The 12,717-nt window shown below is 46.4% G+C and overlaps 1 protein-coding gene across 3 annotated transcripts in view; it reads right to left on the bottom strand.

Moving 5' to 3' along the window:
• LOC133249894 (epididymis-specific alpha-mannosidase-like) overlaps positions 1-12,717 on the bottom strand; it is a 52,888-nt gene that overhangs the window by 35,111 nt on the left and 5,060 nt on the right. For all 3 annotated transcript variants that reach the window (XM_061420909.1, XM_061420908.1, XM_061420910.1), the window contains exons 4-6: positions 5,092-5,264; positions 4,606-4,694; positions 3,659-3,836 (exon numbers count right to left, since the gene is read on the bottom strand). In XM_061420909.1, the coding sequence (XP_061276893.1) occupies positions 3,659-3,836; positions 4,606-4,694; positions 5,092-5,264 (440 nt within the window). The remainder of the gene's footprint in view (positions 1-3,658; positions 3,837-4,605; positions 4,695-5,091; positions 5,265-12,717) is intronic.

Genomic DNA, 12,717 nt, shown 5'->3' with positions numbered 1-12,717 from the left:
TGAACCTCCCTCCCACCTCCCTTCCCATGCCATCCCTCTGGGTCATCCCAGTGCACCAGCCCTGAGGATTCTGTATCATGCATCGAACCTGGACTGGCAATTCATTTCACATATGATAATATACTGGTTTCAATGCCATTGTCCCATATCATCCCACCCTTGCTCTCTCCCATAGAGTCCAAAAGACTGTTCTATACATCTGTCTCTTTTGTTGTCTCACATATAGGGTCATCATTGCCATATTTCTAAATTCCATATATATGTGTTAGTATGCAGTATTGGTGTTTTTCTTTCTGGCTTACTTCACTCTGTATAATAGGCTCCAGTTTCATCCACCTCATTGGAACTGATTCAAATGCATTCTTTTTAATAGATGAGTAATATTCCATTGTATATATGTACCACAGCTTTCTTATCCATTCATATGCCGATGGACATCTAGGTTGCTTCCATGTCTTGGCTATTGTAAACAGTGCTGCGGTGAACACTGGGGTACACGTGTCCCTTTCAATTATGGTTTCCTTGGTGTGTATGCCCAGTATTGGGATTGCTGGGTCATATGGCAGTTCTTGGAGAAGGAAATGGCAACCCACTCTAGTGTTCTTGCCTGGAGAATCCCAGGGACAGAGGAGCCTGGTAGGAGGCCGTCTATGGGGTCGCAGAGAGTCGGACATGATTGAAGCGACTTAGCAGCAGCAGCAGCAGCATGGCAGTTCTATTTCCAGCTTTTAAGGAGTCTCCACACTGTTGTCCATAGTGGCCGTGCTGGTCTTAAATGAATAACAGCAGTAAAGTTGCAGGATAAAATATCAACAGACACAATCACCTGCTGATTAGTGTTTCCACATGCTAACAACAAACCATCAGAAAGAGAAATGAAGGAAACAGTCCTCTTGATAGTTACATGAAAAAGGTAAAATGCTTGGGGCTGGTGCACTGGCACGACCCAGAGGGATGGTACGGGGAGGGAGGAGGCAGGAGGGTTCAGGTTGGGGAACACGTGTATACCTGTGGCGGATTCATGTTGATATATGGCAAAACCAATACAATACTGTAAAGTTAAAAAATAAAAAAAAATTTAAAAAAGGTAAAATGCCTAAGAATACATTTCATGGAGCAGGTGACAGCCCTGCACACTGAAAACTAGATGACACTGTGATGATCAAAATGGAGGAAGACACAAGTTAAGTGGGAAAATATTCTGAGCTCATGACTGCAAGAGGAGGGCTGCGTTTTCCAAAGCAATCTAAAGATTCAAGGCAAAACCTTTTAAAATTCCAATGACGTTTTTCACACAAATAGAACAACCAATCCTAAAATTTATGGGAACCACAAAGACCATGAGTGGTCAGAGCAATCTTTAGTAAGAACAAAACTAGAAGCATCGTACACCCTGATTTCAGAGTTCACTGCAAAATCATAGCAATCTAAATAGTAGACAATAAAAGATACAGATAGATCAATGGGATAGAATAGAGAGCTCAGGAACAAAGCCATGTGTGTATGGTAATTACACTAAAGCAAAGGGCAAGAATATAAACTGGGAAAGGACGTCTTCTACCAGAAATGGTCTTATGAAAACTGCACATCCTCAGGTGTAGAATGAGGTTGGACCACTGCCTGACACTGTACTCAAACAGTAAGTCAAGCTAATTGAAGACTTGATTGTAACTCCTGGAACTATAAGGGCTTCCAGAAGAAAACATACACTGTAAATTCCTCATCATCAATCTTGATGATGAGTTTTTGGATTTGACATCACATGGAAAAGGAACACAGAGAATAATAAGACTACATCAAACTAAAAGCTTCTGCACAGCAAAGAAACTTCATAAATAAAGACAGCCTATGAAATGGACTTCCCTGGTGGCTCAGATGGTAAAGCGTCTGCCTACAATGCAGGAGACCCGGGTTCGATCCCTGGGTTGGCAAGATCCCCTGGAGAAGGAAATGGCAATCCACTCTAGTACTATTGCCTGGAAAATCCCATGGACAGAGGAGTCTGGTAGGCTACACTCCATGGGGTCACAAAGAGTCGGACACGACTGAGCGACTTCACTTACACTTCCATGAAATGAAACATTTGCAAGTCATAAATCTGGAAAGGCATAATACACAATATATAAAAAGAACACATATAGATCAGTAGTAATGATGAAAACGATCCAGGTAAAAAATAGGCAGAGGTTCTGAATAGATATTTGTCTGAGAAGACATGAAGATGCCAACAGACACAGGAAAAGATGCTGAACAAATCGAAACCACACAGAGGTACCACCTCACACCTGTTACGACGGCTATTGTCTAAGTGAAAAGAAACAACAAATGTACATCAGGATAAGGAGAAATGTAAACATTCACGCACTTTTGATTTAAAAGTAAATTGTTCCAGCAATTATGGAAAGCAGTGTGGAGGTTCCTCGAAAAACGAATGATAGAGCTGCCACGTGATTCAGTCTCCCCGCTTCTCTGTATTTATTCAAAGAGAACAAAAACACTAACTTGGAAGGACTTCTGCAACCCTATGTTCACTGCAGCTGTATTTATAATCGGCAAGAAATATGGAATCAACCTACATGTGCATCAGTGGACGACGAGATCAAGAAAATGTTATATATGTACACGGTATTATTCACCATAAAAAGAGGAAATCCTGCCGTTTGCAAGAGCATGGATGAAACTTCAGGGCACTATGCTCAGGAAACCAGTCAGACAGAGAAAGATGAAATGCTATATGGTCTCAGGTATACGTGAATGAAAGGAAAACAGAAAGTATGTGGAAAATAACTTCATGTATGGAGAGAACATATGGGTAGATCCAAAGACAGGGGCTGCAGGGTAGGCTAAATGCTTGACAGAGGTCAGAAGTTATGTTTCCATCTGAAAAACACGTCATGAGGACGTAACGTGCAGCATGCTGAGTGCGGGAGCGTGCACACGTGCGTTCTCGCTCGGGAGCTTTTCTGACGGCTCTGAGCACAAATTCCACTTTCTTAGCTGCCCTGCTAAGCACCTATGTGGCCTCAGGAAGATTCCCTAACCTCTCTGGCTCTCAGTCCCTTATGAGTAGACAGGACACCATAGGGCCTGCCCCTATGCCCAGTGGGCAGAGGAAATGGAGGATACACATGCATCCCATAGAACGGGGTGCTCCCTACAGTTTAGCAGTGACGACATAACATCAGGCACTGTCCCCTGGGGTGTCTTTCCCACTTGACCTCAGATCCAGCCTATGGAGCAGGTCCTGTCATCATCCCCATTTCACAGATGAGGAAAGTGAGGCTCAGAGTGTTCCCAGTCCCACAGCCCCTGAGTAGGAAGCCAGGACTCAGGCCGAAGCCTCTGCTCCCAGCATTGAGAAGGAGAAAGGAGGGGAGAGCTGGGGAGAGGCTGGAGCCTGCGTCGGGCAGGGGCTGCATTGGAGGCAGAGGTTGTTGGGGTGATCCAGGGTGGGGTGAGGAGCTGGTAGACTGGGTGAGGACTCGGGGTGCAGGGAAGGAGGACTGAGCCGGAGCTGGGATGGCCCACTGTCTGGATGGACACTGGCCTGATTAGAACAGGACACACCATCCTGGGGTGGACCCGGCTGCTGGGGTGGGACACATGAGAGCAGCCCTTGTGCAGAGTTGAGCGATCAGGGCCAGGGACCCCCACTTACCCAGGGCCAGAGGATGTGTGGTGTCCGGAACCAGGTGGCTCGAGCCAACACGTTGTTCACCAGGAGATTGGTAAAGCTTGGGATGGTGTCCTCAGTGACAGGGATTTCCATGAAAGGGTACAGGCCATTCTTGGGTGGACCTGGGAAGACTGGGTCGCCATCCCAGTAAAATCCCTCACTGAGAGAGAGACAAGTGTTAGGGACCAGCCCTGAGAAGGGCAGCAGCCCGAGACCTAGGAGGTCGGGAGGACTCAGCAAGGCCAGAGCAACTATGCCTGCAGACCTGGCTCGGGGCCTCTGTCTCCCATCAGAGGGCAGAGGGCGGTGGTGGGCAGATGAGAGCTGAGTGGACAGAAGGCGTCACCTTTCAGCCCTGCAGGACCTTGGGCACGTGACCCTACAAGCCCATATTTTTTCAGCTGTTCCGTGGAGCCCACAACCTCTGGGCCCCACTTCCTTCACGTGGATCAGGAGCAATTCATGCGATCACTCATTCTTTAGGTCATCCTTGTGCCCTTCAGTTCTGATTCCAAGAACCCCGAGCAGGGCTGGGACCAGAATGAGGCAACTGAGATACTTGCCTTCACATAAAACTGCGCACTTGTAAAAATCTCAGTAACAATTTAATGAGATTTTCACACTTTTCAAATAAAAAGAAAAAAGCAAAAAACATCGTGATGAACAGAATCACAAAATTCTATATAAAGACAGAGCAGTATTACAAAATCCTCAGACCCAGGGAGACTGAGGACACGGAGGCCTTGGTGCTGCCTTCTGAGCCCAGTGCAGCTGCCCTACAGCTGCTACTGCGCATGTCCAGGCCTCAGTTGTTCTTTCTGTAAGATGGGTGCTCAGTGCGTGCCCTCAGGGCCGGCCATGAGGGGCGTGCCTGAGGTGGTCCTCAGGGAGGGTGCTGGGACGGGGGCTGGCCCGAGGCAGGTGCTCACGAGCAGTAGCCAAACTGGTCCAGGACGTGTGTGAAGATTTCCTGTTGTGCCGACAGGGATCTGGACCCTCGCCACACGAACTGCAGCTGCTGCAAACCCGGAGGGAAGGGAGTGAGGGCACAGGGGCGACACGGCTGCCGGCTCCCCAGCCCACCCAGGCCCCGCCTGAGTCTCCTCGCCGCCCCCGCCGCTGCTCTCAGGGGTTCAGGTCAAGATCCTCCTCTGCTGCCCCCTCCTCAAGATTTGCCTTGACCTCCCAAAGCCACAGGAGGCGGAGGAATCGGCCCTCCAGATGGTGCCTGTCTGCACCTTCATCTGACCCTCCTCAGGGCAGGACTCTCTGTCAGGACCTGCCATCCAGGCTGTCTGTAACTCGGCTTGAATGCCTGCAGACACCGGGAGCTCATCACTATTACTAAAGGTACAGCAGCTTTTTTCAGTTCTGATGGTGAGAAAGTGGATGAGTAGATGCGGCTCACCACTCACCCGGTTATCCTGCATGGCCTCCTTCAGGTTGTAGTCGATCCTAGAGATGACGTGGGCATTGAAGCCCGCCAGGGCAAAGAGGGTGGGGGTCGTGGAGGATGCACCAAAGGGGTCCACCTGCCAGGAGAACTGTGGCCGGACCCCAAATGTTTCATAGAGAAAGCCGTGTCCTTCTGCAAAGAGACAGCCAGGCGGTTGGACTTGGGGTGGGCTCTGAGAACTCAGGGACCAGTGGGAGCAGCAGAGGAGGTGCAGGAAGCAGAGGAGACCAAGGAGGAGCAGCTGGAGAAGAGGCGGAAGACTTGGGGATGGGGGGTCTGAGACGGGGGTTCAGCAATCTGTGAAGGGCACACCCTGTCCCCATATCATCTGCCTGAGGAGGGCAGGTCTGATGTCCCCTAATTCCACACTCAGAATCCTCACTTCAGTCAGGGAATATTGACCCAGACCCAAGGGATGACTTAGCACTGGTCCCACAGGTCATGAAAGATCACCCACCTCTGCCTGATTCTTGTTTTCTCCACCTCTGTGGGAACTAGAAGTGGGCATGCAAATAGTTATAGCTGAAAAGATGTATGGGCTTAACTGGCTTGAGTTTCAGGGCAAGAATTCACACATTTTCTATTTTAAGAAGATTCAGCAAGCAATGTCCCCTTGTACCCCTTTTCTTTCCTGATGACTGGAGCTGTAGCAGCCATTCTGTGATCATGTGGGAGAGGATATGAGAATATGAGAAACATCAGTGGGCTGCAGAATCCGTCCCTAAATCCTCCCCCTTCTTTGTAAGGAAGCAGTAAATATCTTAATGACAGCTCAGTGTACCTCAGGTTTTTACAACACTGTTAGAAAATCTTCCTGAGGTCCAGATGAACAGGTGATTAATGCATAAAACAATTAATCTTTGCCCAACATATACTCTCCCCTCTGCCTTTTAGGAACAGAACCACACAGCCCCTCCTAATTAGGACAGGGTAATAGACTCCTGGCAGGAGCCTGCATTCCCCTGCCTCCTGAGGATGACAGACCACGTGATGAGGTTCTGAACAGTGGATGTGCCCAGAAGTGATGAAGGTAGTTCAGGGTCACCTTTTCGAGGATGCACTGCCCTCTTCCCTTCATTCCCCTCCCCTTCCCAACTGAGATGATATTCCAGGGGGGTGAGGCACCTTCAGCCATGCAAGGAAGACAGGGACACCCTGTGGGGTGGCAGAGCAAAACACACCAGCTACTGGAAGCCTCATTACTCTGTGGAGCAGTGACCCCTGATGGCCCAGAACAGCCCTCAGTGTAGACTCCATGCCCCACCCCCACGCTGAGAGAAGTAACCTTCCCTCTTGCTTGAGTCACTGTCACTCAGTCACCTTCTTGCAGCTGAACCAGCATCCTAATGAGCACAAAGACCAGGTCAAGACCTCCCTGCCCAGTAATGGAGGGCGGGGCAAGAGTGCAGGGGCCAAGGTGCCCGAGAGGCCAAGGGGACACTGGAATTGTGGTCTCCGCCTCAGCTGGAGAGACCTGCTTCCTTCCTCCTCAGGAGAATGTTAAGCAGTTTTTAACTCTGCTGAGGAGGAGTCAGAGAGAAGCAGGGAGGTGGAACAGAGGGGCACCCAGGAGACAGGGGATTACTGGTATTGGGAGGGGGAGGGGGTGGGCACAGGCCGAGAGCTGGGGCAGGAATAACCAGGACAGCAGGGTACTCTCAGGACTGTCCCAGGTGTGTCCTTCCCTGTTGGGGACATTTGCTTCTATCACTGCAGTTATGGGAGCCCCAGCCCCCATGTGACCTGAGCTGGGCTCCCTCCCAGAGGATGGGGTCACTGGGGGCACCCTTTTGTGTCCCACCTCTCTTCCAGGCCTCTGCTGAGAATCCCAGCTGAGAAGTGTCACCTCAGGGAGAGGATGAGCTCGCATCCCCAGGGCCTGATGCCCACACTCAGCTTGTCCTGTCCTCTGAGCTGCTGGGAAAACCGCCATTCCCCCATTGAGATATTCTATCTAAAACTAAGTCTCGAGAGTGTTTATCAAGACCTAGGAGAATGAAAACACAGTGACTCAAAACCTATGGGATGCAGTAAAAGCAGTGCTAAAAGGGAGGTTTATACCAATACAAGCCTACCTCAAGAAACAAGAGAACCATCAAATACACAATCTAACTTTGCACTAAAGCAACAGAAAAGAAGAACAAAACCCCCAAAGTTAGTAGAAGGAAAGAAATCATAAACATCAGAGCAGATAAATGAAAAAAAAAAATAAATGAAATAGACAATAGGAAAGATCAATACAACAAAAATCTGATTCTTGGAGAAGCTAAACAAAATTGATAAATCATTAGCCAGACTCATCAAAAATAATAGAAAGATTCAAATCAATAAAATTGAAAATGAAAAATAAGTTATATCAGACAACACAGAAATACAAAAGATCATAAGAGACTACTATGAGGAAATATATGCCAATAAAATGGATAACATGGAAGAAATGTACACATTCTTAGAAAAATACTCCTTTCCAAAACTGAACCAGAAAGAAATAGAAAATATGAACAGGCCAGTCACAAGCACAGATTCCCAAAACTGTATTCACAAAATTTTCCAACAGAGAAACACCCAGGGCAAGAGAACTTCACAGGCAAATTCTGTCAAAAGTTTTGAAAACAGCTGTTACCTATCCTGCTCAAACTCTTCCAGAAAATTGCACAGGAAAAAATCATCCCAGTTCATTATACATGGCCACCATCACCCGGATAACAAAACCAGACAAAGATGGCACAAAAAAGAAACTTACATGCCAATATCACTGGTGAAAATAGATGTAAAAATACTCAACAAAATTCTAGCCAACTGAATCGAACAACACATTAAAAAGATCATACTTCATGATGAAGTAGACTTTATCTCAGGGGTGCAAGGATTCTCCAATATACAGAATATCACCATCACACAAGAGACAAATCAATCAATATGACATGCCATCTTAACAAAATGAAAGATAAAAGCCACGTGGTCATCTCAGTAGATTAAGAGAAAGCTTTTGACAAAATTCTACACTTATTTATTATAACTCTTCAGACAGTAGACATACAAGGAGCACACCTAACACAATAAAGGACTTACACGACAAAGCCAGAGCAAGCACTGTTCTCAACAGTGAGAAATGGAAAGCATTTCCTCTAAGATGAGGAATAAGACAAGGGAGAAGGCCATGGCAAGCCACTCCAGTACTCTTGCATAGAAAATCCCATGGATGGAGGAGTCTGGTGGGCTGCATTCCATGGGGTCTCTACTAGTCAGTCGCGACTGAGCGACTTCACTTTCACTTTTCACTTTCACCCAATGGAGAAGGAAATGGAAACCCACTCCAGTGTTCTTGCCTGGAGAATCCCAGGGACGGGGGAGCCTGGTGGGCTGCTGTTTATGGGGTCGCACAGAGTCGGACACGACTGAAGCGACTTAGCAGCAGCAGCCCACTCTTGCCACTATTATTCAACATAGTTTGGGAAGTCTTAGCTACAGCAATCAGAGAAGAAGAAAAAAAAAGAATCCAGACAGGAAAAGAAGTAAAATTCTCACAGTTTGCTGATAACACGATAATATACAGAGAAAACTCTAAAGATGCCACCAGAAAATTACTAGAGGGAATCAGTGAATATAGTAAAGCTCAGTTCAGTTCAGTTCAGTCGTTCAGTTGTGTCTGACTCTTTGCGACCCCATGAATCGCAGCATGCCAGGCCTCCCTGTCCATCAACTCCCAGAGTTCACCCAGACTCACGTCCATCGAGTCAGTGATGCCATCCAGCCATCTCATCCTCTGTCATCCCCTTCTCCTCCTGCCCACAATCCCTCCCAGCATCAGAGTCTTTTCCAATGAGTCAACTCTTCGCATGAGGTGGCCAAAGTACTGGAGTTTCAGCTTTAGTATCATTCCTTCCAAAAAACACCCAGGGCTGATCTCCTTTAGAATGGACTGGTTGGATCTCCTTGCAGTCCAAGGGACTCTCAAGAGTCTTCTCCAACACCACAGTTCAAAAGCATTAATTCTTTGGTGCTCAGCTTTCTTCACAGTCCAACTCTCACATCCATACATGACCACTGGAAAAACCATAGCCTTGACTAGACAGACCTTTGTTGGCAAAGTAATGTCTCTGCTTTTGAATATGCTATCTAGGTTGGTCATAACTTTCCTTCCAAGGAGTAAGCATCTTTTAATTGCATGGCTGCAGTCACCATCTGCAGTGATTTTGGAGCCCCAATAAGCAGGGTGACAGTATACACCCTTGATGTACTATTTTTCCTATTTGGAACCAGTCTGTTGTTCCATGTCCAGTTCTAACTCTTGCTTCCTGACCTGCATATAGGTTTCTCAAGAGGCACATCAGGTGGTCTGGTATTCCCATCTCTTTCAGAATTTTCCACAGTTTCTTGTGATCCACATAGTCAAAGGCTTTGGCATAGTCAATAAAGCAGAAATAGATGTTTTTCTGGAACTCTCTTGCTTTTTCCATGATCCAGCGAATGTTGGCAATTTGATCTCTGGTTCCTCTGCCTTAAAACCAGCTTGAACATCTGGAAGTTCACAGTTCATGTATTGCTGAATCCTGGCTTGGAGAATCTTGAGCATTACTTTACTAGCGTGTGAGATGAGTGCAATTGTATGGTAGTTTAAACATTCTTTGCATTGCCTTTCTTTGGGATTGGAATGAAAACTGACCTTTCCCAGTCCTGTGGCCACTGCTGAGTTTTCCAAATTTGCTGGCATATTGAGTGCAGCACTTTGACAGCATCATCTTTTAGGATTTGGAATAGCTCAACTGGAATTCCATCACCTCCACTAGCTTTGTTCATAGTGATGCTTTCTAAGGCCCACTTGACTTCACATTCCAGGATGTCTGGCTCTAGGTCAGTGATCACACCATCGTGATTATCTTGGTCATGAAGATCTTTTTGTACAGTTCTTCTGTGTATTCTTGCCATCTCTTCTTAATATCTTCTGCTTCTGTTAGGTCCATGCCATTTCTGTCCTTTATCGAGCCCATCTTTGCATGAAATGTTCCCTTGGTATCTCTAATTTTCTTGAAGAGATCTCTAGTCTTTCCCATTCTGTTGTTTTCTTCTATTTCTTTGCATTGATCACTGAAGAAGGCTTTCTTATCTCTTCTTGCTATTCTTTGGAACTCTGCATTCAGATACTTATATCTTTCCTTTTCTCCTTTGCTTTTCCCTTCTCTTCTTTTCACAGCTATTTGTAAGGCCTCCCCAGACAGCCATTTTGCTTTTTTTGCATTTCTTTTCCATGGGGATGGTCTTGATCCCTGTCTCCTGTATAGTGTCATGAACCTCAGTCCATAGTTCATCAGGCACTCTGTCTATCAGATCTAGTCCCTTAAATCTATTTCTCACTTCCACTGTATAATCATAAGGGATTTGATTTAGGTCATACCTGAATGAGCTAGTGGTTTTCCCTACTTTCTTCAATTTAAGTCTGAATTTGGCAATAAGGAGCTCATGATCTGAGCCACAGTCAGCTCCTGGTCTTGTTTTTGCTGACTGTATAAAGCTTCTCCATCTTTGGCTACAAAGAATATAATCAATCTGATTTTGGTGTTGCCAAATTTGCCTGTTACTCCAGGTGTTTCTTGACTTCCTACTTTTGCATTCCAGTCCCCTATAATGAAAAGGACATCTTTTTTGGGTGTTAGTTCTAAAAGGTCTTGTAGGTCTTCATAGAACCGTTCAACTTCAGCTTCTTCAGCGTTACTGGTTGGGGCATACACTTGGATTACTGTGATATTGAATGGTTTGCCTTGGAAATGAACAAAGATCATTCTGTCATTTTTGAGATTGCATCCAAGTACTGCATTTCAGACTATTTTTGACCATGGTGGCTTCTCCATTTCTTCTAAGGGATTCCTGCCCGCAGTAGTAGATGTAATGGTCATCTGAGTTAAATTCACCCATTTCAGTCCATTTTAGTTCGCTGATTCCTAGAATGTCGACGTTCACTCTTGCCATCTCCTGTTTGACCACTTCAAATTTGCCTTGATTCATGGACTTGACATTCCAGGTTCCTATGCAATATTGCTCTTTACGGCATTGGACCTTGCTTCTATCACCAGTCACATCCACAGCTGGGTATTGTTTTTGCTTTGGCTCTATTCCTTCATTCTTTCTGGAGTTGTTTCTCCACTGATCTCCAGTAGCATATTGGCCACCTAGTGATTGGGGAGTTCCTCTTTCAGTATCCCATCCTTTTGCCTTTTCATACTGTTCATAGTAAAGTTACAGGATATAAAAGTAATAAACTGAAATCCCTTGCACTCCTATACCCTAATAATGAAAGGCACATTGTACTCCTAATGTTCACTGTAGGATGATTTGCAATAGCTAGGATATGGAAGCAGCCTAGATATCTGTTGACATGGATAAAGAAGTTGTGATACATATATGCAATGGAATATTACTCAGCCATAAAAAGGAACACATTTGGAGGAAAGGAAACCCCAATGCCATTGTGATGTCCTACACACAGTGCCTCTTTAGTGGAGTGAGAATGGGTAGAGCTCAGCACACACTGCAGTCAATCCTGGCTCATCCACTGACTCTTTGTCCTTCTTGTATTCTCTATTCTGCTTGTATTTCTCTATTCTATACTCTATTCTGCAAAGGAGCCTGAGAGCCATGATGCCCCTGCACACCCTGCCTTTACTGGTGAGTGAGGTGATATGTTATGACCAACCTAGATAGCATATTCAAAAGCAGAGACATTACTTTGCCAACAAAGGTCCATCTAGTCAAGGCTATGGTTTTTCCAGTGGTCATGTATGGATGTGAGAGTTGGACTGTAAAGAAGGCTGAGCACCGAAGAACTGATGCTTTTGCACTGTGGTGTTGGAGAAGACTCTTGAGAGTCCCTTGGATTGCAAGGAGATCCAACCAGTCCATTCTGAAGATCAGCCCTGGGATTTCTTTGGAGGGAATGATGCTAAAGCTGAAACTCCAGTACTTTGGCCACCTCATGTGAAGAGTTGACTCATTGGAAAAGACTCTGATGCTGGGAGGGATTGTGGGCAGGTGGAGAAGGGGATGACAGAGGATGAGGTGGCTGGATGGCATCACTGACTCGATGGAGGTGAGTGTGAGTGAACTCTGGGAGTTGGTGACGGACAGGGAGGCCTGGCATGCTGCGATTCATGGGGTCGCAAAGAGTCGGACACGACTGAGCGACTGAACTGAACTGAGGTGATATGTGTAGAGAACACTTGTTAAATGGAGAGGAATGTGCCTACTAGTTGCCATGTGAGTGGTGGTGCAGGGGATGGTGGTGATAATGGTGGTGCTGATGGTGGTGCTGATGGTGGTGATGATGGCGGTGCTGATGGTGGTGATAATGGTGGTGATAATGGTGGTGCTGATGGTGGTGCTGATGGTGGTGATGATGGCGGTGCTGATGGTGGTGATAATGGTGGTGCTGACGGTCGCAGTGACACTGGTGTTGGAGGTGGTGCAGGTGTGGATGGTGATGGTGGTGGGAATGGTTGTGATGGTGATCGTGTTGAAGGTGCTGGTGTTAGAAGTGATACAATGATGTGCTGAGCTGTTAGTGGTGGTGATGGTGCTGGTGCTGGTGGGT

Source organism: Bos javanicus, chromosome 6 (genome assembly GCF_032452875.1).
Source record: "Bos javanicus breed banteng chromosome 6, ARS-OSU_banteng_1.0, whole genome shotgun sequence".
In the NCBI taxonomy this organism is placed as follows: domain Eukaryota; kingdom Metazoa; phylum Chordata; class Mammalia; order Artiodactyla; family Bovidae; genus Bos; species Bos javanicus.
Note: the sequence above shows the minus strand (reverse complement) of the source record. Positions and strands in the feature narration are given on the sequence as shown.